Source organism: Lepisma saccharinum, chromosome 6, assembly GCF_977018435.1.
Source record: "Lepisma saccharinum chromosome 6, izLepSacc3.1, whole genome shotgun sequence".
NCBI classification, from domain to species: Eukaryota; Metazoa; Arthropoda; class Insecta; order Zygentoma; family Lepismatidae; genus Lepisma; species Lepisma saccharinum.
In genome coordinates this window covers 92,886,969-92,913,812 of record NC_139234.1, presented here as the reverse complement: position 1 = coordinate 92,913,812, position 26,844 = coordinate 92,886,969, and the positions used below count along the sequence as shown (strand labels likewise).

At 36.4% G+C, this 26,844-nt stretch overlaps 1 protein-coding gene across 1 annotated transcript in view; it reads right to left on the bottom strand.

Annotated features, from left to right (window-relative positions):
* Nucleotides 1-26,844, bottom strand: part of LOC145988930 (helicase POLQ-like) — a 108,809-nt gene that overhangs the window by 17,847 nt on the left and 64,118 nt on the right. The window contains exons 9-13 of the mRNA XM_083124228.1: nt 24,390-24,530; nt 17,249-17,651; nt 5,781-5,938; nt 2,614-2,709; nt 798-971 (exon numbers count right to left, since the gene is read on the bottom strand). Of these exons, the coding sequence (XP_082980354.1) occupies nt 798-971; nt 2,614-2,709; nt 5,781-5,938; nt 17,249-17,651; nt 24,390-24,530 (972 nt within the window). The remainder of the gene's footprint in view (nt 1-797; nt 972-2,613; nt 2,710-5,780; nt 5,939-17,248; nt 17,652-24,389; nt 24,531-26,844) is intronic.

Below are 26,844 nucleotides of genomic sequence, written 5' to 3'. Positions count from 1 at the left end.
GCTCGGGTGTCAAACATGGTAAGTGACATTTCGGTCATTTCTGAGTTCATTGAGAAAAGTTATTAGAAGCTATACTGTAGATAAATTGTTTTCCTGTTATGTTTACCAATTTCACAAGGCTTCACTGAGACCAATGTAAATTGTATGACATGGCAATTTCACTCAAAAATTGAAGGATGGCACATTTACTTTGTAACTCAAAAATTAACAAAATGTCACTTACCATGATTTACACCTGAGCCCTTCATTTGTAATTTCTTACATTACATGCTAACCAGTGATTGTCTCAGTTCAAAAAAACAACATTAGTACTTTATTGGAAGCTGATTCTGTGAAAATTCGCAAAATCGCAGTCAACGTCTGTTTCTCAAGACATAAATTCTACACATTAATTGGCGGGAAAATACCAAATTAACAGCACTGGTTGATGGTTAGGTTAGGGGCTGCGAGGATAACTATAACTTGGTCATGATTAGGAGTGACCTTCACTAGTTGGTTGAAATATATATAAAAGTAGTTGCTTCATATTAAATTGTGCAGGGATGTGACAAGTCCAATTTCTGATGTATGAATATTGGCAGAGAATGGCATATTAGAACTGATATCAGAATCAGTAAAATTCTTATATACAAAGATTTTTTCCTGTTAAATAATTATGAGTATTGAAATCAGTCCCGAAAAAAGTAAATTTCCTACTTTATTTTATAACTACGCACATATTATTATGCATTTGCCTTTCAGATGCAGTTGACTACATAATAAAAAATCATTACCTATTCTAATTTTGTTTAACTTACTTCAACAAAGTGCAAAACACAGGATGAAAATGATGCAGCAGCAGTGAGAAGATTTTGAACTAGACCTCTATGCAGCTGATATTTCTCTGCTACTTGCCAAACTGTTTTCTGATTCCACAGGTCATATAAAATCAAAGTGAGATAAAATCTATGCAGGATATTCTTTGATACAACCTGAAAAAAAGTAGGCATACATAAGAACTGGAAAGAAAACTTTAATCTGATTTAGATCTAAAATTAAATAAGCTTATTTTCACAAAATTTCATCCTGAATTCTAACCCCATAATATAAAAAGTAAACAAAACATTTACACCATGCAAGTTTTACCAATTTTATGCAAAAGAATGTCAGATCACAAACTCAAAAATAATCCTTCCACTTTGGTCACAAAACAAATATCCCAAGCTGCTTCATACACCTCCACCAAGAAACCTGCCACCAACCAACCTGTACTTGTCACCCAATATCACCCGCACCAACAAAATCAGACACACTCTATGTTCCCTCCTTCCCATCCTCCACAGTGATCCTGACACCAGAAACATCTTCCCCGACAAGCCCAGAGTTGTTTTCAAATGCCCCCAACCTCCAAAACATCCTGGTCCACCCTACCCCCAACCCACAAATGCAACTGGCCAAAGTGCAAAACCTGCCCCATTTTTGCCACTTCCCGCACCCTCCAGATCTACACTGCCACTGACAAAGGAACCTGCCACACCTCTAACCTCATTTATATCTTCACCTACAGCATCTGTGGTGGCTTCTACCTGGGGGAAACATCCTCCATACCCATCAACCTCACAATCAACAACCAGCGCTTCTGCAACCAAAACCTGGACTTCACTGTTACTGTCCACACCAACAACCATAATCTCCTACTTCCAGGTAGCGATCATCCACACCACCCTGGCCTGCAAGGCCACCAGTAATGTCCCCCATCCTCACCCCCTCACCATCACCTTTCACCTCCCCCCCACATTACACCCCCTCCAACACTCCCCACCAGTCACAGGTTTCAACAAGTCAACAATCGTGGTGGAAGAACCAAGTTTTTTGACACCATCTACAACTTCTTTCTGGACCTGGCAACACTGCAGGTTGTCGGCTAGTTTCATGCTTTTTTCCTACACCTGATGTGGCTCATGGCTGTCAAAATTTGAATTTTTCCTGTGGTTGGTTAGTGTTTCCTCCTTTACTTGTTATTTAGCTCTTGTAGCCCTCCTACCTTTTATCCATATATATAAATAATATATTTAGCAATCTTCCTTCCCACTTCACATTTATTGGAAGTTGATGTTACTTGTTGAGCATTCCTTTGATATTAATCTTGGGATCATCTCTGAAGCAGTCTGCTCCAATCCATGTACCAAGTGCTTATTGTTACAAGACTTGTTTACACTAGCGAACATGTTAGTGTTAGGTGCAGTTATGTTACAGGTCATGCTTGACACACTAACATGACTTAAGAGGCTACAGGTTATCATCACATCCTTCCCTAACTGGAGGTGTTTTTAATCCATCATTGATTTCCTGCACATCTTGATTTTCTTTTAGATTTCATATTACATCCCCCCCCCCATTGTTAGAATTCTTGATACATTATATGCTCCAAATTCACCTGTGTCATTTACCTGCATTTGAGTTTCATCTCTTTCCACGTGATTTCCCACTTTTTATGTTTCCCTAATTTTAGATTTTTTATCTTTGTGCCCTATAAAAATGCAAAATTGGGAGTCCAATGTATTGCAGTAACTTCTATTTCAAGAAGATCCATAAATGCAATTACCTTAAAAATTTTAAAAAATATATACTCACCTTAATGTTTCTTCCACATGCCATCTGAACCATACAAGCTTCTGAAATTCCAAGCACTTCAGCTGCATGCTTGTCTTTTGAGCAAAGCTCTAAATACTGAAAGTATATTCAAAATATATTTCTATGAAAATAATTGACAAAAAAAAAAAGGATGATTACAAAAACAGAATCACATATACGTACATAAAGTATACGTACAAAAATAACGCACATCACCAAATAACAAACGGATTTTGATCTAATATAATTTAGAAATTAAGGTAATATGTCATTACATAACACACATAAAACTAAAAAATACTAACAGTACATTCCAATCATCAGGTACTGGTGATTAAGGTGAAATTAGCCGCTGCATTTAATTCTAATTAATTTATTAATTGTGTGCATTGCTTGTTGCACTTTAAACAACTAACTAACTAACTAACTCCCTAGCTTTCTTAAACCCGAAGGTTCATGGCTGCAGCAACACAGGCCTTCCATCTTTCCCTATCTTGAGCAAGTTCTATATACTCTTTTCCATCCCTACCGATTTCCCTTAGGTCCATCTCAACGTTGTCCCTCCATCTTCGTCTTGGCCTTCCTACAGGTCTCTTACCATCAGGTTTCCCAACAAGAATCCTGTAAACTCCTCTTTCCTCTCCCATTCATGCCACATGGCCTGCCCACCTAAGTCTTCGTGATTTAATCATTCTAATAATATCTGGACATGAATACAAATTATGTAGTTCTAAATTATGTAACCTTCTCCACTCGCCTGTCTCCTCATCCCTTTTAGGTCCAAAGATTTTCCTAAGGATCTTATTTTCAAATACTCTCAATTTATGTTCCTCTTTCAATGTAAGGGACCAAGTTTTACATCCATATAATACTACAGGCAAAATTACTGTTGTGTATATTTTAACTTTTAGTTTCTTAGATATTAAACGAGAAGACAAAAGTTTATGAAGAGAGAAGTAACATGCATTTCCTGAAATAAGCCTACTTTTTATTTCCTCTTTAATATAATTTTCATTTGTTAATATTACTCCTAAGTATTTGAATTTGGAAACTGGTTCAAACGAGTTGTTATCAATTATTAGATTTTGATTATTACCTAACACTTGGTTTCGGCCTGTAAGCATATATTTAGTTTTCTGCACTTTAAACAAAGGAAATCATATTATGTTTCAACAAGCAAGTCTTTCTTCAAGGAGCAACATTTCACAGTGCAGTTATCAGGATTGTCCGAGTGAAATCTGTTTTACTATTTGGTTCCACCATTATACCTGTTTCCTTAACTTCCAACACAAATATGATGTTCACAAAAATTTTACATTGTGATACTGGTATACCCTTTGGTAAATTGTCTATCACAATCTTGAATTGTTTTGTTTTATGTAATGCAAGACCTCAGAATTAAAGTACAATAGCTTTACGAACACAAGGTGTAAAAAGAAGAGTTCATAAATATAGCAATTGGCAATTTGGCATTACCTGTTTTGTCTTCTTTGTCATCATTCAGTGCTTCGGAAGATGAATTTTATCCACTGGTGACCTTTGTAAATCTATTATTGTTGGAAATCCTAAAGCTAATATTAATTAAATTATATCTAGTTCATCACTTAAGAACATTGATTCAAGAAGCCTCAAAGTTTTACATCTATCACAAGCATGTTATGGCAAATCGTTTAAACTTACAATGTGAAGTGGCACAGGCACTAACCGGTGGGGACATAAACAAGCTATTTATTTCCATGGGGCAACCTTGAAAGTACTGTGTACAGTTAAATAATTTTGAACATTGTTTTCCTGGAAGTCCAGAAAAATCTAGTCCACAAAAACTCATGAAAACTTTACCTTCACATCTGGATTTGCTCTAGGTTCCTGATGTTCAGAGACTGAAATGTATTTGAAATTGTTTACAGAACCAGCTGAATATGCACGTGGATTCTTATACAATATACCAATTCAAATGTTGGAACTGGGGAAGAGATAATAAGATCAAAATTGAGGTATGAATATGATGGCACTTGTCACTCATATATCATCAAGATGGAGAAATCCTAGACATCCTAATTAATCAGCTCCATCAGTGATAACCGAGACAAAATTGGTTGTTTACCTAACAAAGGTGGATGATGTCATTAATTTATTGAAAAGACTGGATCGATCAAGACAAAACTGGGTAACAAGCTTGATTTGCCAAGTAAATTTCAAATGAGAACATCTTTCATCAAGGACCGCAACGTTCCAGAGATAAACAAAGATACAAAATACAGACAGATGACATGCAGCCAAAGCAAAGGAGTAAAGGACAGTTTTCCCCTTACAATAGAGATTATAATTCTAGTTCTGTGTCTTGTGGCAGATCTGATAATAGTGGACAGTGTGCAAAGTTGTCCTTTGTCATTTATTTGTTGAAAGCTAATGGCTTGAAGTGAATTTTGTATCGAATGAAAAGTCTGCTCATCATTCATGAATGTGCAGTAGGTCCCCAAGTAGAGTACCATTCCCATTGGTGTATGTTTCTTAAATTAACAAAAGATGCATTTAATAAACTCATATTAGCAAATGATAATTGCATAAGCATTTAACATGTGAACAGTACCAGCAAAAAGAACAAATAAAAAATATTTGGGTAGTAATAAATTTTGCTATACATTAGGGATGAGCTGATATCGATGCCGATGTATTGGTATCGGTAATGCAAAGTATCGGTTGGAATTGATCTACTGATACTCTCCAGCATATTGGTCTTTCCCTGGGTTGACAAAAATGCCACGCAACACTTTCACGGAGTTTAATTATCCTGGATATTATGCAAAATTCAAACTTTATTTTTAATTTTTCACCAATTTTGCACAAAAAAATTATTTCATGATTACATAATATGTATTTTAGTATTCTGATGCAATTATTGAATATTCTAAATTAATATTTCTTGGTAAATTGATGCATAAAATGGGAGAATAATATTTACGCACCAATATTGATCAACATTTTGAACAAATTTTAATTGTTGCAATTTTCAAGTATCAATATCAGTATCAGTGGGAATTGGTAAGAATATCAGCATCAGTATTGGAACAGCCTTAATAAATTAATAAAAATATATGCAAAACAACAAGTTAAATCTCTGTGTAGAGTGTAAGAAGAAGAGAATATACATATTTTCATAAACTTACAGAATCATAATAAACAGCATCAACTGGTTGAATCTGCTGCATCATATCATATGGTGTAACAAGATATAGTAAATGCAATGGAGTACAAACAACCAAATTCATTTGTGCTTCCATAAGATCCTTGTAAAGGGTGTGTGCTAACTGCAAATCAATGCATCCTGGAAAAATAAAAAATGAAAGCCTGCATACAGAAATAAAATTGTATCTATATACAGTTGAATGGTCTCCAATCAGTGGCGTATTCTTGGCATTTTCTGCCAGTAAACCAACCTTTCTCATGTATTTACATTTTCCTGAAAAATTTTGTTAAGGTTTTACTTGCATGCCTGCATTGGTGTTTTATTTTTATCATCTCTAATTAATGTATAATAAGTATATACAATAAATAAGAATTGTTATGGTAAAGCAGGTCAAATATTAAGAATACTTACTGTCTCCATTTTACAGATAATAAACAATAAAACAATTTACCAAAAGTTACTTTTCCTGCATTATATACAGGGTGTTGCAAAATACCTGTTACAACGCTTGGGAGGTGATTCTACAAGTAAAAACAAGGAAAAAATGTCATGTGAAAAAATGTCGAAATCGGCACCGTTTTCGAGTGACAGGCGTGCGAAAATCGCCTCACACCATGTGTAAAGTACAATAACTCAAGAAGGAAGAAATATATCAATGTCGGAATAAAATAATACAAACAAAATCGTACCTGGTGAATACAATGGTGCATCAATTGAGGCCCAGTGTAAATTGCGCAAGGGGACTCTCAAAGAAAGTGGGGAATCCCCTGATGGAAAATACAAGAAATTTACTACTATCTTCTACATAATGTTGAGATCGGAATGTAGCCAGTAAAAAATGGCGACGTATGTCCACATGTCCCACTACTGCTGGGACACCGTCCCACACCCGGGAAATAGGAAAATAACTGCAAATCTCCTGTTGTACACGGTTCACATTGCGGTTCGAAGAAAAGAAACCAATTTGTCGCATGTCTCACTACTGCTGGGACACCATCCCAAATGGAAAAAAATACTGGAAAATCATAAAAAAAAGTTTTCAATCCCTTAATGTTGACACACTACTTTGCAGTACGAAAAACAAAAGTTAAACAATGGCCACATGTCGTTAGGCTGTACATATACTACAAGAGAGCTCCCCAAAGAAAGTGGGTAATCCTCGAAGGAATGAAGACGGAGAATGGCGAGAAAACGCACACAATGGCATGTAACATTTCCAGGCACAGCACATCTGGAAGGGATTCCACTGAGAAGCGCACAACCTCCGCACATGCAGATCGACGGTATGAAGTACAGCGATATCCAGCATCTTCACTCGTACCTTTCACTAAAGGACACTATGTGGTGCTGATAGGGGCTCACACAAACACCGGTATACTCAGAGACGTTGTTGAAAATGTCCGCCATTGACTTCAAGACAAAGATGGCATCGGCGAAGCACTGATTGTCTGGTACGTGCAAATACCTCTGGTATGTCACCAATTGTCCCAGCAGCGGCACTAACACGAGCAACGAGATCCTCAGCACTTTCCACAGGGGTTTCATACACGAGCCTTTTCATTTCTCCCCACACAAAGAAATCCAGTGGTGTGAGGTCGGGGGAACGAGGTGGCCACGGTAAAGGTCCACCCCTGCCAATCCAACGATCGCCGAAAATATCGTTGAGTAAGGCTCTGGCTCCCCGGTCGAAATGTGCGGGGGCGCCGTCGTGTTGAAACCAGATACGTTGTCTACCTGCCAGTGGCACGTTTTCCAAAAGTTCAGGTAATACCTCATGTAGAAACACCCGATAATTCCCACCACACAAAGTAGATGGCAAAATGTACGGGCCTATCAAGTGGTCACCTACTACGCCACACCACACATTCACTGCGAACCTATGTTGATGATGGCGCACAATGATTGCATGCGGATTGTCCATATCCCAGACGTGGCTGTTGTGGCTATTGAACATGCCGTCCCTGGTGAACATTGCCTCATCGGTCCACAAAACTATTGTTGGGAACTCTGGAATGGAAAGAGTTTGTTGCACGTACCATTGGCAGAAATCCATGCGTAGGGGAAAGTCCGTGGGCAGTATGTGGTGCACCTTATGCAATTTGTATGGGTGCAATCCCTCCTCTCGAAGAACGCGGAACACATTGCTATGGTGGGTTTGTTGAGTACGAGCAATGACACGTGTGCTGGTGTCAGGACGGTCTCGTATCGCGTCCAACACGTCCTCTTCAAATTGCACAGTGCGCACAGTGCGGGGTCTTCCACAATCCCACCTACGGGGTAGTAGAGATCCAGTTTCACGCAGTCGAGCATCAAGTCTTTGAAAGAGTGCATGTGCTGGTAATCGCCTATTGGGAAAACGTTCGTGATACAAACGACGTGCTTCACGGCTGTTTCGGTTTGCCTCTCCATAAACGAGATGCATATCAGCAAGCTCGTGGGTAGAGTACTCCACCATTGTCTTGTTCGAGAACTGCCCAGAAACAGGGGCACTTTCCCTCCGAGTGACGGATCACAACTACCGTGATTAGCACCCACGTAATGTCACACAGGTGTCCACGCAGTTGTTGCAAACCGAGAAAGAACACGGGAATACGTACTCTACGTACAGTATTCCTTAGCGCAATTCAACCATACACACACACGCCAGACTAAACTCCACGCTGCGAGACGCAGAACAAGACAGGAAAAACAACGGTCGACTACACTCTCTACGTAGTATCCACCAACACTAATACGTAACAGGTGACCTACACTCACAGCGCCTCTAGTGGAGCTTTCTGTACCAATTAGCTGAAATCAATCTGAGCGTAATTTGACGGCATAGCGTCATTTTCGAGTGAATTTCCTATTTCCCGAGTGTGGGACGGTGTCCCAGCAGTAGTGGGACATGTGGACATACGTCGTCATTTTTTACTGCCTACATTCCGATCTCAACATTATGTAGAAAATAGTAGTAAATTTCCTATATTTTCCATCGGGATTCCCCACTTTCTTTGAGAGTCACCTTGCGCAATTTACACTGGGCCTCAATTGCTGCACCATTGTATTCGTCAGGCACGATTTTGTTTGTATTCTTTTATTCCGACATTGATATCTTTCTTCCTTCTTGAGTTATTGTACTTTACGCATGGTGTGAGGCGATTTTCGCACGCCTGTCACTCGCAAACGGTGCCGATTTCGACATTTTTTCACATGACATTTTTTCCTCGTTTTTACTTGTCGAACCACCTCCCAAGCGTTGTAACAGGTACTTTGCAACACCCTGTATATATTTGAAGCCATGCTATGAAGAGGAAAATCAGAATTGTTCCAAAATCAATTCTGTCATTATTTAGTTTGTTTGCCAGTAAGGGGTATGGAATATACAAATTTTAGCATGTCCTTTATTGATTTCATAATAAAAAATAAATAGTCCGTGGTGTAACAGCCCAAGAGGGCCAGGGCCTGCCTACTGACTGCCGGCCTCACTCCCACCAGAGGTGGAGAGATCCTCCAACCAGCTGTGGCGACGTGTGGTCAGCATGACAAACTCGTAGGTTTTCTATGACTGGGTTACACTACTCATTAGTAGCTACCCAATTTCCTCATGATCGTGGGTGGCCACCAGTCCCATAGACAGGCCGAAATCTCAGGAAAAGTTGTTAGGCTTTCCCCAGGATACTCGAACCTGTGCACGTCCACATAGCTGGAGCCAAAAGCTTGCAACTTAGACTGCATGGCCACAGTGCAAGACATTGATTTAATAACAACATGAAATTTCTCCTAACCATGTCTGGCAATATACAGAAATAGATGTAAAACATTATGGAAGAAAAGTAACAAAATATAGAAATATTAAAAAAATACTGTATACATTTATGTAAGAAAAAAATTCACATAATAAAAATATGGTTTTACATGAAATAAAATTGGGTACTTACACTTCTGCTACCATGTTGAAAATGTCTACTCAATTACAAGTTTATTTAAAATGTACAAAAAAATGTATTTACTTAGAAATCTGAGCTCTAATAATACACTTCCATTGAAGTATGCATGCCATGCCTGAACAATATGCTGCAAGGCAAAAAATACTACAAAGATGTTTCTGAGAGATGACCTCTGAATGAAGAAACCTTTGTGGAATGTGAGCTTGGATTCAGGGCTGGGGTAGATAGTACAATTGAATCCTTGACTGCATATTCTTGACACTGAACATGGGATGTGAGAAAAGTTAACCGTTATATACAAGATGTTAATGCACGTATCCCTGAGCAGTTTGTTGTAATATAAGCAGAAAGGATATAAGTTTCAAGTGAGTGGAGGTTTACAGACTTCAATTGCATGGCAGCGCTAGAGTGCACGTAACAGTCGAAAATTTAGCTTACCATACAAAACAGTGTGTGTGGTGTGGCCACCATCTTTGTCCAGGGGTTTATAGGGGTGGTGGTGGTGTTAGGGGAGTGTAGCTAGATTACTGACCTTCGTCTACCATGCACACTAGCGTCACCACAGAGACTCACTCGAGACTTACATCCTTTCTGCATATATTACAGCACACTGCCCAGAGAAAGACAAGAGATTAATCTTTTGTAAATAACAGTATATTTTTCAAACATCTCAAATAGATAACCCTGTATATTCAGAATCTTAAGAATAATGGGATGGACATGACATTTTTCCTACAAAATGCAACATGATGTGCGTCTGCATTCAAAGAAGTAATTCTTGCAAAATTGTGATTCCACGGTAATTAACTAACTAAACCATAAGGTTCATGGCTGCAGCAACACAGTACATAAAGTATACGAACAAAAATAACGCCCATCACCAAATAACAAACGGATTTTGATCTAATATAATTTAGAAATTAAGGTAATATGTCATTACATAACACACATAAAACTAAAAAATACTAACAGTACATTCCAATCATCAGGTACTGGTGATTAAGGTGAAATTAGCCGCTGCATTTAATTCTAATTAATTTATTAATTGTGTGCATTGCTTGTTGCACTTTAAACAACTAACTAACTAACTAACTCCCTAGCCTTCTTAAACCCGAAGGTTCATGGCTGCAGCAACACAGGCCTTCCATCTTTCCCTATCTTGAGCAAGTTCTATATACTCTTTTCCATCCCTACCAATTTCCCTTAGGTCCATCTCAACGTTGTCCCTCCATCTTCGTCTTCCTACAGGTCTCTTACCATCAGGTTTCCCAACAAGAATCCTGTAAACTCCTCTTTCCTCTCCCATTTGTGCCAAATTGCCTGCCCACCTAAGTCTTCTTGATTTAATTATTCTAATTATAACACCATTAAGCCTTGTTTCCATGATTATGAAAAACTAAATATGCTGACCAAGGCAGTAATTTATTTTATTAAAAACATAAACTAAACGTAACGTTTCAACCTTCTAGCAAGGTCTTCTTCAGACTCTGTATCAAGTACAAAAGCAACAAGATACAAAAACAGGGTATTATATATACACAAACATTACTCCCTCAAGACTATTTAGAAAGTTGTTTGGAAATTTCTAGCAGGTGACTTTCACTTTCCAACTTTACTTTCACCTAAAAGGCTAAACACAATTACTTCCATATAGAATGTGGTTGGACTTTTAATCTCACGCTCTTTTCCCTTCATTTTTCTTCCTTCTCCTCTCCTCTTTCTCTCTTGTCCTTTCCACTCTTTCTAACATCTTCTTCCATTCTTTGTTTAACTTCAATCCCCCATTCCAGTTCATTGTGTCTTCTTCACCTTTTTTCTCTATTTCCTTGGCTTCCTTCCATTTTCTCACTAGCTTTCTCTTCTCCCTTCCTATCTGCTTAGCCTCATCCCACTCTATGTCATGTCCTGTTTCTCTCGTGTGTTTAAATATTGCATTTCTTTCTCTCTTAAGTCGTACATCATCCCTATGTTGTTTCAACCTGTCTTTCAGCCTCTTTTTCGTTTCTCCTATTTACACACTCCGACATTCTTTACATTTCACTTCGTAGATAATCCCTTCCTCTTCCTCTTCTCTGTTTTCCTTTTTCTTGTTTGCATTCCTCGCTATTCCTAAGATGCTTCTCCCTCCCTTCCTGTAAGTTTTAATTCCCACTTTCTTAAGCACTTTGCATATCTTTTCTGTGGTCTTCCCCATACTCCTTATTCCAAACCATCTCTCTCTTTCTTTCTCTTCCTCTTTTTCTTTCTCTTCCAATTCTTCCCTGCCCGTTTTCTTCCTTCTTCTGTTTATGTCCAGTCTATCCTGCTTCTCATAGCCATTCTTTTCCAGCTGTTTCCATAGGCTGTTTATTTTGCCTTCTTTTTCACATTCTTTCATGCATATTTTCTTGATTCTGTCCTCCATATTCTTTATAAAATTTATTTTTGTCACCTCACTTGCATCACTTCTTTTGTGGCAGAATACCCCTGCTGCACACTTCTTCTGATGCCAAGCGGTTTCAATTTCTTGTCCTCTCTTCCTTTTCATCAATATATCAAGGTAGCTTAACTTGCCTTCTTCTTCTATTTCAAGTTCCAATAATATCCCTCTTTCTAACAAACTAACTCTCTAGCCTTCTTAAACCCGAAGGTTCATGGCTGCAGCAACACAGGCCTTCCATCTTTCCCTATCTTGAGCAAGTTCTATATACTCTTTTCCATCCCTACCGATTTCCCTTAGGTCCATCTCAACGTTGTCCCTCCATCTTCGTCTTGGCCTTCCTACAGGTCTCTTACCATCAGGTTTCCCAACAAGAATCCTGTAAACTCCTCTTTCCTCTCCCATTCGTGCCACATGGCCTGCCCACCTAAGTCTTCTTGATTTAATTATTCTAATAATATCTGGACATGAATACAAATTATGTAGTTCTAAATTATGTAACCTTCTCCACTCACCTGTCTCCTCATCCCTTTTAGGTCCAAAGATTTTCCGAAGGATCTTATTTTCAAATACTCTCAATTTATGTTCCTCTTTCAATGTAAGGGACCAAGTTTCACATCCATATAATACTACAGGCAAAATTACTGTTTTGTATATTTTAACTTTTAGTTTCTTAGATATTAAACGATAAGACAAAAGTTTATGAAGAGAGAAGTAACATGCATTTCCTGAATGAAGTCTACTTTTTATTTCCTCTTTAATATAATTTTCATTTGTTAATATTACTCCTAAGTATTTGAATTTGGAAACTGGTTCAAACGAGTTGTTATCAATAATTAGATTTTGATTATTACCTAACACTTGGTTTCGGCCTGTAAGCATATATTTAGTTTTCTCTTTGTTAACTTCCAAACCTATCTCTTTAGCAGTTTTGAAAAATATTTTAGCATTATTTTTAATTGTATTCATATCATCCCCCAGTAAGTCTACATCATCTACATATGCTAACAACTGGGTCACACCATTTAATTTTAGTCCTTCTTTAGTTTCTTTTACCTTCCTAACAGCATATTCTAAGGCAAAATTAAAGAGCAATGGAGATAATGCATCTCCTTGTTTTAACCCATCATGAATTGTAAATTTGTCAGACATATTACTACCCACACGAATTTTACTTTCTGTTTCACTGGTGCAGACCAGTTTCCCTCTTTCTTCATCTTGTATTTCTTTGGCAAAAATATCAAGCTGCCTCTTCGTTCCCTTCCATATGCCAAAACAATCGTCCACATATCTGCAAAACAGAATTATTTTGTCACCTCCTTTTTCTATCACTTTCTTTTCCCATTCATTCATAACAAATTCAGCCAATGCTGGGCTTAGACTGGAACCTATATTTAGTCCTTCACTTATTAACATTATTTTATCTCCCATTATACTGTAACCGTTATTCCAAATGGTTTCCAGCGCCTTCACTACCCTTTCACTATCCCATTCTCCTATAATTTCTTGTCCCATTCTCTTTATTAATGTCCAAAACGTGTCCCCTCTTGATGCTCAGGAACATACTTTTCACGTCTAAGCTAAACATTGTCGTCTTCATCTCATTCAACTCATACTAACACGTCAATAACTTTCTTTAATTTCTTTTCTAAGGGTTCCAAAATATTGTTTCTGCAGTTCATTACTGGTCTTAACTTTATCTCCTCTTTGTGTATCTTTGGAAAGCCTTTCAAACTTGGTAGTCTTCCTGCCTCATTTATGCATTTCTTGAATCCTCTCCTCCTACAGTCTTTTATGATTCTTTCTTTTATAGTTTGTTCTTCTCCTTTTCCACAAATCTCCTCACATCCATTTTCTTTTAGGTCTTCAAACTTCCTCCTGTACCATTCTCTTTCCATCACCACAATTGCTCCTCCTTTATCTGCCTGCTCTATCACCACATCATTTCTTTTCTTGATTTTCTTCATCCATTCCTTTTCTTTTTGACTCAAATTATCTACTTTTCCTTGTTTTCCCATTTCTTTCTTCAGTATGGCTGCTGTTCTTCTTCTAATCTTGTCTCTTTCTGGTTCTTCTTTTATATGGAGCACTGCTTCTTCAAGGGAAAAGAGCGTGAGATTAAAAGTCCAACCACATTCTATATGGAAGTAATTGTGTTTAGCCTTTTAGGTGAAAGTAAAGTTGGAAAGTGAAAGTCACCTGCTAGAAAGTTCCAAACAACTTTCTAAATAGTCTTGAGGGAGTAATGTTTGTGTATATATAATACCCTGTTTTTGTATCTTGTTGCTTTTGTACTTGATACAGAGTCTGAAGAAGACCTTGCTAGAAGGTTGAAACGTTACGTTTAGTTTATGTTTATAATAAAATAAATTACTGCCTTGGTCAGCATATTTAGTTTTTCTTAATTATTCTAATAATATCTGGACATGAATACAAATTATGTAGTTCTAAATTATGTAACCTTCTCCATTCACCTGTCTCCTCATCCCTTTCAGGTCCAAAGATTTTCCTAAGGATCTTATTTTCAAATACTCTCAATTTATGTTCCTCTTTCAATGTAAGGGACCAAGTTTCACATCCATATAATACTACAGGCAAAATTACTGTTGTGTATATTTTAACTTTTAGTTTCTTAGATATTAAACGAGAAGACAATAGTCTATGAAGAGAGAAGTAACATGCATTTCCTGAATTAAGCCTACTTTTTATTTCCTCTTTAATATAATTTTCATTTGTTAATATTACTCCTAAGTATTTGAATTTGGAAACTGGTTCAAACGAGTTGTTATCAATAATTAGATTTTGATTATTACCTAACACTTGGTTTCGGCCTGTAAGCATATATTTAGTTTTCTCTTTGTTAACTTCCAAACCTATCTCTTTAGCAGTTTTGAAAAATATTTTAGCATTATTCTTAATTGTATTTATATCATCCCCTAATAAGTCTACGTCATCTGCATATGCTAACAACTGAGTCACACCGTTTAATTTTAGTCCTTCTTTAGTTTCTTTTACCTTCCTAACAGCATATTCTAAGGCAAAATTAAAGAGCAATGGAGATAATGCATCTCCTTGTTTTAATCCATTATGAATTGTAAATTTGTTAGACACATTAATACCCACACAAATTTTACTTTCTGTTTCACTGGTGCATACTTTTATCATACTAACAAGCTTCTTAGGTATTCCAAACTCTACTAATATATTATATAATTCATCACTTTTGACCGAATCATATGCTTTTTTGAAATCAATGAATAGCTGATGGACATTTTGATTATATTCCCACTTTTTTTCAAGTGTCTGTCTGATGTGAAAAATTTGATCTGTAGTTGATCTGTTACGTTTAATTCCACATTGGTAATCACCTATAATTTCATTAGCATATGGGTTTAATCTTGTTAAAATAATGTTAGATAATATTTTATATGTTGTTGAGAGTAGAGAAATTCCACGGTAATTATTGCAGTTCATTTTATCACCTTTTTTAAACACAGGAACAATTATGGATTCTTTCCACTGTTGAGGGATTTCTTCTTTATTCCATATTAAACAAATTAATTTATGAATTTGACATATTAACTAATTTCCACCATATTTAATTAACTCAGCTGGTATTAAATCTATGCCAGGTGTTTTGTTATTGTTTAGCCTTTTAATAGCATCTTTAACTTCAGTCAAGTTAGGTTCTGGAACTAAAGGTTCTGCTGTGTGTACTTCATTTACTTCTGATTTATCTCCTACATGAACATTTAAAAGGTCATTAAAGTAGTTCTTCCATCTATTTAGAATATCGCTTGGGTCAGCTAGAAAATCACCGTCTTTATCTTTTATCAAGTTTACTTTAGGTTGCCACCCCTTTCTAAATTCATTTTGTGATAATTGGTTTGGACATTTAACCAGTGTGCTTGTTTTTTGGATCCACCAACTTTTCAGAGGCTCTCTCCGTCTTAAGGGTATTGTATTTTGTTACATGTTACACAGTCAATATGTTAGTCACTCTAATTCATGCCATCAAAGCATGCTTCCCCAAATTACTACATAGAATGGAGCCTCAGCCATTGCTAAATAATCCTTCATGGCATTACCGAACAACTGACTGCTCAGTGACAACAAAGAATTGCACGATTGTGTTGTGTTAGTTGTTCACAGAAATTTTACTTTTAATAAATATTGTACAATCTAAGTAATTTATAAATATTGTGCAATCTAAGTAATTTATAAAACTTCCTAGGAACCAGTTTTGTAGATAAGCGAGTACTTCATTTCAGTGGGGTTATCATATCAGTTTTTTTAACAATTCAAAAAGAATCTCACTTAGCGTCAAGTCTACATTCTTGCCATTTTAAAAGAAAATTTTCACGTATGGCTCTTCCAATTTTAAGAGGATATTACATCTGTCTTGACATGATCAATAGGTTGCTTTAGCATCATGGTTGTCCGGAAGGGAAGACCATGCCCCCCCCCCCCACCCAAACTGGAAAATGAATGTCCACCTAAAAATTATATATTTCATCCGTAATTTCATTTTAGTCACAGTCATTTATATTCATTATTATAAGGGCATTGAAGGGACATGATAATTTCAGACTGAAGCAGTGTTGTATTAGGAGGCATCACCATTACAGGGGAAAATATGCCTACTTTGCCCCCCCCCCCCCCTTGAAAAAATATTGCAGACGTCCATGTTTAGCATAGTTCTTTTCTGGCACGAACTTTCAAAAAAAAAATAATATTAATTTAATTATGACTTAGGTCCGCACCCTGACCATGTTGTCTAAGGCGTCATGCTTTGGCCTTCGGATACGGGACGGAGGCAGGTTCAAGTCTCCTGGGGGAAGTGTAAAAATGTCTCTCCTGAGATTTCGGCCAATGTATGGGACTAGTGGCCACCCACCATTGTGAGGAAATTGGGGAGCTATGAATGAGTAGCGTAACCTAGTCATGGAAACCTACAACAATGACTGGGGATTCATCATGCTTACCACACACCACTCCGTAACTGGTTGGATAATCGGTAGGTTGGCCCTGGCTTACACAGGCTGTTGCACCATGGGTTATTTTTATTATATTATTATTATTATTATAATTGTGACTTACCTTTAATTGACGCCCTGCCTAGTCTACTTATTTGTAGCAAACCATTCTTCTGAAGAAGATCCAACTGTCCCTTTTCCTTACAACAGGTATCTTCCTTTTCAATATTCTCTTCAGAGTCAAAGCATATTAACTGATCCTTAGAAGACAATTTATTACCGATGCAAATGGCTTTAGAGTTAAATAAACTAGTGAGGGCATTATCTATAGCTTGTTTCACACTTATTCCAAGTTTTTCTTCTTGCACATGCAGCAAAGTACACTTCACAAAATCTTGCAACTCACTATAGCTGGTGGCCAAACCAAGTCCTATTACACTTAATAGTAAATTTTCTATGGGTTTTCCTGCATTAACATTTAAACCACTCAAACATTCATTCATTTTGGACATTAACATTTCAGCAACCTGCAACATAAATCTGAACTGAAAAACTGCAAGAGCAAATCAAATCAAAATAGACAAATGCACAATGATGTTTATTACGAAATATGAAACTTTTCAATACATTTTCAAAGCAAAATGACTGTGTCTTTGTGAAAGGTATTGAAGAATTTGTCAAATAATATATGCTTCAGACTACGAGGGGGTATCAAAGTTTGAATTATCATTCAGAAGTTATTAAGATACGTGAATGAAATTTCAACAGTGTAATCACTGGTCCTTGTGTGCATGATGATGTAAAAATGTTCGAAGTATGTCATGTAGTTTTTTTGACAGGTGGTGGTAGATGTCAGTAACCTACAAGATGGCGAAGAGTGAGGCTCACAGAGTGATTAAGTTCCTGGATTTGAGGGATTACAGTGTCGGCAAATGAATGATGAAATGAAGGCTGCCTATTGTGATGATTGTTCGTCATATGGCACTGTTGTGAGGTGGAAGAGGCCACACTTCCTCACAGACGAGCAAAGAAGTGGACAATCATCACTCATGGACGAAATGGAAAAGTGGAGGATCTCATCCTGGATGACCAACGAGTAATTCTCCACATGATAATGCATGCCACTCGTCTTAGTTACAGCAGTGTGTGGAAAATTATTCATGATGAATTCCACCAGCATGCATCTGCTCACTCATCTCAAGCTGTTGCTGTGGAATCAAGGCAATGTGGCTATGAAAACTTGCCGCATCCACCCTATAATCCTGATCTCGCCCCAAGTGACTTTTCTTGTTCCCTGAAATAAAAAATCCATTGCGGGGTCGGCGATTCAACAACACAAATGATGTCATGCAAGCGGTGGAACACTGACTTTGACACACTTTGAGAACTTCTACAATGACGACCTGCAGAAGGCCAAAAAACACTGGAAGAAATGTGTGCATCTGCATGGTGACTATGTAGAGAAGTCTTAAGGACCACAACTTAAAATAAAGTTTGTGTTTCATTTAGTTCATGGTGATAATTAACACTTTATGATACTTCCTCGTATTATGTGTCTAAATTTGGACAAAAGGGCATGGTAATCAAGTTTAAGCAAGTCATGGCATTTCAGGCATATATTCCATCGATACTTGTCATGTCACTCTAGGAAAAGTATTCTATCCTGTTATCTGCATTACAGCATTGTCTAACATCAAGTAAAGTCTTGTTTTTGGGAAATTCCATTGCGACAGGTGAGACATTCAGACAAATTTACAATCATTTTAAAATTATTTTCTTAGCACCTTCAAATATGTAACTCTACCGATTCATGTAATTTTATTTTCCTCGATTCCTCCCCATTTCAATTTTTAGCAGCAGAAAATACATTTTTTGTAATTGTGATGGGTGACACTTCTGAGACATGGCTTTAGGACTTTCTCAGTCTTTCAGAAAACTCTGTGAAATATATGGATTTACTGAAACAATTTCATTATATTCTCACAAAGCAGACTTTACTTGACGTTTAGATGCTTATAATATCTAAAAGTATTACTACAACTTTTTCTATAAACATTTTTTGCCTATGATGGGTGTGACATCATTATTCTTGTTCCGGAGGTGAAACTAAAAATGTTGTTTATAATCAGGTTTTGAGTTAAATTAATATTATAGTGAATTTGTAAAAGATTTTACTTTATAATTTGAATACTGTACTTATACTTTTAAATGCCTGTAAATAAAATTAGTTACATTTTACACTATAGTTAGAATTCATTATTTTCCTGTCTAATAGAAGATTGGGATAAATAAATACCCAGGCAATGTCAGGTAATCAGCTAGTTTTCAATAAAAATGAATTAACCTTGTTTGTCCACTTTCACATGGAATGGCTCTTTTGTAATCAGACCTAATCTTTCATCCATTTGATGTACAGGGTGGCCCACACTGAAAAATCAATTAGATTCAAATCCATGCAAACCGAAAGTGGTTATGTGTGAAAATCAGGGACCAACAGCAATATCCGTGAGTAAATTGCTTCTGAGTGCCGTGCTATATATCACCTAACTTTGTGACCCACATTCTGCAAGCTATGGGTGACACCTACAGTTGTGTTTTGACAATGGTGGCCAACTCGTTGAACAAATATTGTAATACAGCCTATGGTATGGAACTTTTGAGCCACCATGTATTAAGAATACATAATTAACACATTATTCCTGCTATCTGCATTATGAGGTGTTCATTATAAACTTCGGTGGAGGCACATAGTGGTTGGGATTCCACTTTAAATTGTAGGTCGTCCCGATTAGCCTTACTGTGCATAAAATGGACTTAAAACACTAAATCAAACAAACAATCATTATAAACTTCAATCGTTATCTTTCCAATGTGTTCTAATTCAAATAACTTAATAATGCAAAATTTAATTTCTATTCAAACGGTTGGTATGATATTTTGATTATGAAATTCCCTAACATTTTAAGGTTTTTCAGTCTAAAAATGATTTTTCCAGACATGTTTATTATAGTAATTTTTGCTTTCGAACCTTGTTTTTTCAATACACAGGTCTGTTAATTATTATGAACATTCACTTTCACTACTCTTTTTAAAGCAAATTTCATTCTACATACACAAAACATGAAAATTTGAAGAATAACGTAAAATTAGAATGGGCATCAAATGTGTTGGGTGCTATAATCACTTGCATCTAGCCTTCAGGCTAAGGCAACAGAGGTACATTATTTCACCATAACACATCTTAGCAATTTACAAATCTCAGAAAGCATTCATAAACAACACAATCTTCATAAATCACACAAAAAAATTCAAGTTTCTAACAGGTTTGCTATGCAATTCATATATGCAACAAAAATTTCTTCAGATTATGTGCACTTATAAATGTAAACAAAAATAAAGTAGCATTTTCTATGACATTATATTTGCTTCTGAACTATTCATGTACTTACTGCTATCATGCAGAATCAACAGGTAACAGTCAGGCTAATGTTCATTACATAAAATTCTACAATCTTGCTAACAAAATTTCATTTTGTCAAAATGTACATGCCAACAAGACCAAGATGTATAAAACAATAGACGATAACCTGTTCTTCACCAACCTTTCCGATAATTATGATCATATTGTCAATCTGCATTAGTTATCAATCAGTATAGCTGGAATACAACTTTTACTTTGATATTCTTTCTAAAATATGGAATAAAAAAGTGAAAATTAAATATACTACCTACAAGTCTATGTAGAACGAAATTCAAAGAAACCATAATTTTGTACTAGACTGAGAATCATAAGGATGAAAAACTAGTTTCTGAACTAAATATTTTTGAGGAGTGGAAATGAACCACTTGTTCATTTTGAAACTTTCTTTCTTGCAGACTACAAAAAGACTGTAAACTCCAGATCTACAAAAATCCCTGTCATTTCCGTTTTCCAGATACGTAGCAAACCCTGATTTATTTTGTGAAGGAAGTTAAATTCCAGTTTTTTGCATTTTGGTTATTTTGTGTTCCCTTTCCGTCTCTAATTTAATCATAACTATGACAATTCAATGGTAAAATGCACGAAAAGAGCTTTATTATGGTTTCCAACCAGCACAAATAAATTCACAATACCAACCAGCATCGACATATATGTGTGTGTGTGTGCTTGTGAAAGTGTATACACATTTAGCTGCTCCCATGACTGAGCCTGCTACATTGTGAAAGCCTGTAAAGTAATTTGATCCTCAAACTTTTAATGTGCATTGTGTATACTCCATTGTCACAAACAGATACTTGTTCATCAATAGGGTTCGGAAGTTGATGACCTAAAAAATGACCTTAAAATAACAAAAAATTCCCTAAAAATGGTAAAAAATGACCTAAAATAATTTTTGTTCTTAAAAGCAAAGCTTGATTTTTTTTCATAAATTACAAGAGAGTAGTTGAATAATTTGTTAAAACCTGTTCTTTGCAATTAAGTGCTACTGTAGTTATGTTGAATAAAATACACCACAAGATTTTTATGTGTAAGTCATTCACCTCCTATGAGAGTGAGCCTTGCACGACACACTAGTCAGTCAACATCTGAAAATACAGTTGTGTTTCACGTACAGTGCAGAGCAGATAAAAAGCTAATAGTGGCCATTAAGGAGACCTCAAAGTAGGCTTCACCACAGGTAAGGTAAGGTAAAGCATGTAGCACATTGCAATGAAGACACATTTCACCCACATTATTTTAAATTTGTTGGAGGAAAATAAATTTACCTCAAATAATTATTTAATCAATTGCCAAAGATTTCAGGTAAAAATAATTTTACGCTTTTCGTTGACTGTGTTTTCAATTAATGGCGAACTTGTTAAAAATTTAGCAATGTTAGGAAATTTAAATATGTAAGTTATGCTAGCAGATGTATAGGGCATCCCAAAAGGTACTTTACAACTTCAATGTCATATAACGAGACCTGCAATTCACTTAGAGAAACAAAGTAAGTTTTATGTGATGCACCAACTCAAAAAGTTTTGTTCTGTTAGGTAATGAATAACTTCCTTGTCTTTCCAGGTGGCAGGAGAAACATAATTTGAGAAATGGAGTCTGCACAGGAAAAGGCACAGTGTGTGGCTTCGTTTATTGAAGCACACGAAGCAGTGAATAGACTAAATAGCTACAGAATATATAAAATATGGAGGAAATACTCTTGGAGGCAATGACTAAACCGTATCAGAAGATCAGAGAAATTACCAGTAGAATTAGAAAATAACATTATTATACCACTGTATAAGAAAGAAGACTCAACCAACTGTGAGAACTATCGTGCGATATGTCTATCCACCGAGGCACTTTAAGTGTACTCAAGAATATTGGAAGTAAGGCTAAGAAAAGAGATAGAAAAGGATATGGAAGAAGAACGGGCTGCTTTTCGTTCTGGGAGACAAACACGAGATCACGTATATTCCATCGGAACAATATGTCATAAATACTTAAAAAAAGGAAAAAAAGATGAACTTAGCATTTTTAGATCTAAAGGCTGCTTTTCACTCTGTACACATAGAAGAAATGTGGACAATATTAGAGAAAAGAAAAATCCAAGGAAAACTCATTCGAGTAATAAAATCAACGTATAAAAGAGTAGAAGGAATAGTAAGATTGGATGGAAAGATGGAGAAAGGAGTGAAACAGGAAGATAGCTTGAGCCCACTACTCCTGATAGTATTTATGGATGAAGATCTAAAGATATGCAAAAGAACAACAGCAAGAACAAAAGTGGGTAATTGGAATATGAGACCGATACATTGCCAAGCATTAGTATATGCAGATGACATAATACTAATAGCAGATACAGAGAACAAGCTACAGGAGGTGGTTACAGAATGGGCAGAAGTGCTAAAGGCTAAGAGAATGACGGCAAGTGCAAATAAAAACAAAGTGATGCAAATAGGAAGAACGGAAGAGGTATTAGAAAGAATACACATAATATGCGATGAAATAGAACTGGAGCAGATAGAAAGATATGAGTATCTGGGAACAATCATAAACCAGACAGGAAGAATAGAAGAGGAGGTGATGAATAGAGTAAGGAAATCTAACAATGCATACTACCAACTAAGGAAGAGAATTTTCGGAAAAAGGGAAATAGACACCAACACTAAACTATAAGTGTATAAGTCAGTAGTGGAACCAACTTCACTATACAGAAGTGAAAGCTGGCCAGTAAGAGAAATAAGAACAGTAGAGATGAAATGCTTCTGTAGAATAATTGGTAAAACGAGAAGAGATAGAGTCAGAGAAGAATAAAATCAAAGCCAATAATGACACAAAGACAATAAAAATGGTTTGGACATGTTGTAAGAATGGACAAGAACAGAAAAGCAAAACAATTTATGGAAGCTAGAAAAGAGGGAAGACATTCAAAAAAGGAATAGAAGAAATAGGAGAAAAGAAAGGAAAAGGAATAAGAGAATTGAAGAGGATGGCAAAGGAACGGGAGAGATGGAAGGAGTGGATAGAAGCAACCCCGACATTATGAGGCAAAAGGGGAAAGAGGAGGAAGAAGAATAAAGTAATTGCAAAAAAGAAATAAAACATGCTGTTCTAGAAAGTGTTTGATATAATGTTATTAAAAGTCACTGTATTGTTTGTAGTTTCTGTATGGGTCCATTATGATTGTGAGAATGAATTGTAAATTCATGAATTAGTACATTATGAACAAAGTCAATTACCATACTTACTCATGTACTTTCTTCCAAATTTTTTGCCCCAAAAACTGTGGTGCATATTATGCACAAAATAATTTGGAGAGTCAACATGTTTTCACTATGTCACCGAGTATAATATGTTTTTATCAATACGGGCAAATACAAATTACCAGCTTGGATTTCTTTAGTAATAATATTTTTTTAAAGATAACTAAAAAAAAGTGAAATGGCCATTTCTCATGATTCACTTTGTAACGGAACATTTTGTGACACCAAGAAAAACAGCACCGATCTGACAGAATTCCAGCATGCACCTCCCATCACAGGGATGTGTATCACTGATTTGTATTTGCTGGGCGAGAAATAATAGAAAATAACTTCCTAAGCACTGCAAATCCATAAAATAATTTTGATCTTGGTTTCTTCTACTACAGAATGAACAGAAGGTGGTTTTTAGAACTAGAAACCAATATCATCAACTTTTAAGATCCTTAAACAAGAAATAGAAATTACACATACTTATTGTCTAATTTGAAAAATAAGACTGAATAAAAATGTAGCCTAAATATCCAAAATTTCCTTTGCCTTACCTTTTGCACTTCATTTGGTTTGCAGATAAGAATGCTTTCTCCAGAAGAATCCATTCCAGCACGCCCAGCTCTTCCCACCATTTGCTTATAATATCGAAGTTCCATGAATTGACAACCAACATATGGAGAACGCAAAATTACCTTGAAAAATATATATATATATATAATTTTTAAAATGTATCTCTAAGAAACTCAAAGTAGTTAAAATGATGTTAAAAATCACAAAATTGAAGTTGCCCATAGCTTTGAATTTTAATACAGAAAGCAGTCTAATGAAATCAGAGTTTTGTTTTATTAATGTGAGTCTTGTGATTGATTCTTAGAGCACAAACGTTTGATATGAGGCCTTACAGTTGACAACGAAACAGGCATATCATCCTCAAGGTTATGCAGTCTATTTCTTGCTTTGGACTTTATTGTTACCATAGAGGGAAGGCTTGCTCACACAAAAATATGAAGTTCAAAAGGGCAAAAGTTCTTCCATTGTTAGGATACTCCTCTGCCAGTCGAAGCCAAAAAACAGCCACCGATGCCTCACTTTTCGTGAACTTCCTAATATTTTTTTCCGTTTATCCCTAAAATATCTCCCACAGGTGCCATGGCACCCCAGTTGGGAATCACTGCTCTAGAGGGTGGGAGTCTCTTCCTCATGTTAGCCTCTTGCCAGCAGAAATAGTAATTTTCTTTCAAGCTCCCTTATAGTCATGGTTCACCCTCACCCTCATGATTCGTCTTTCACCCTCAGCCTTGCATGCCCTCACCCTCACGGCTAGACTTCATTTTGCCCACACCCTCATGGCTAGACTTCATCTTTGCCCTCACCCTCACAAAATTGTCTTCACCTTCAACCTCACAGTTCGACTTCACCCTCACGGCTCAGCCTTGCCCTCCTCTCACACCCTCACCCTCACAAATCTTTTGGAGGGTGAGGTCTGCCCTCATGAGGGTCTATGTTCTTCTTAAAGGTTTGCAGAACCACTTATTGTAAATGCAAAATAATATAATACAGTTATTTTCTGCGACGTTTTGTGCTAGTTTCTCAGAACTTTTTCAAGGTCAGTGACATGAGGAGGAGGAGGAGGAGGAGGAGGAGGAGGAGGAGGAGGAGGAGGAGGAGGAGGAGGAGGAGGAGGAGGAGGAGGAGGAGGAGGAGGAGGAGGAGGAGGAGGAGGAGGAGGAGGAGGAGGAGGAGGAGGAGGAGGAGGAGGAGGAGGAGGAGGAGGAGGAGGAGGAGGAGGAGGAGGGAGAAACAGCTAGTTATGACACCTGGGAAGGTACAGCAAGGTATAAAAATAAGTTTTCCTAGGAGGAAACAAGGACACAAATTATACATTCCTTAGAAGTGTAGAGTGACTGTAATGTTGTGTGTTGTGTGTGTTTATCTTGGTGTAAACTTAAAAAAGTTCTGGGAAACCAGGAAGAAACGTTGCAGGAAAAATAAATATCACTAAAAATAACTGTCTTCTATTATTTTGCATCTCATGAGGGTCGCCCTCTGGGCATGCACTTTTCAAACTTGTGATTTACAAAAAAGGAAACATAGGAAGAGAACTAATTGTGGCAGAGAGATGAAATTAGTTTTCTTTCTTTATCTTTTTTCCCCGCAATTAAAGAACTCTTAGCAGAGGTGCAATTTATACATTTTACCTCCTAATAATGAAAGTTTAAAATAGAACAAGAAAATCAAAATTTTATGCCAAAATTCATATTCAGCACTCCCCCAACCACGATGGCCACCACAATAGACCGTAGTTAACAAAACATGTTGTATGTAGTAATGGTGCAGAGTCTCACTGAAAATATAGATACTTCTTAGGGAATAAAATAACAACAACGTATAAGAAAAGCAGTGTTGACATCTTATGGAAAAAAAATCCAGAAAGTCGCTTCTAATGTCAGCCCTAAGGGTACTAGATGCACCAAATTAGCAGAGAATAAATAAATAAACAATAATAAAAAAAAACTCTTTGAGGACATGAAATCACCATCTTTCAATTTTTTATAAAAAGAGAATAATGCAAAACATGCAACTAGTTTTTGAAAATTTTCAGGAACCGTACATTATTACACATTGTGAACAAGTTCTTTTTATTTTTTTTAAAAAAATATTAGTAAGAGTAAAATGTATATGCAAGAAACTGTGGTTGACGAGTAATACCCCATTCACATATTACGTCACACAATTTTTTAGGGGAAAAAAATACATTTTCAAAATGCATTTTTTAAAAATAGTAACAATAAATATTAGGGATGGGTCCATATGAAATTTTGGCTGATAGCAATATAGTACTGATATAAAATTTACCAATATTTACAACCGATATTCTACCCTTTCACTAAAAAATTCAATATGGTCCTTAAAGAACCTGAATGGTTCATTGACCTCCTTAATAAATGTTTGTTTCCAGGTGCCTGCAGTGCAAAACAAGTTGTATAATTTGACATTTACTTTTTT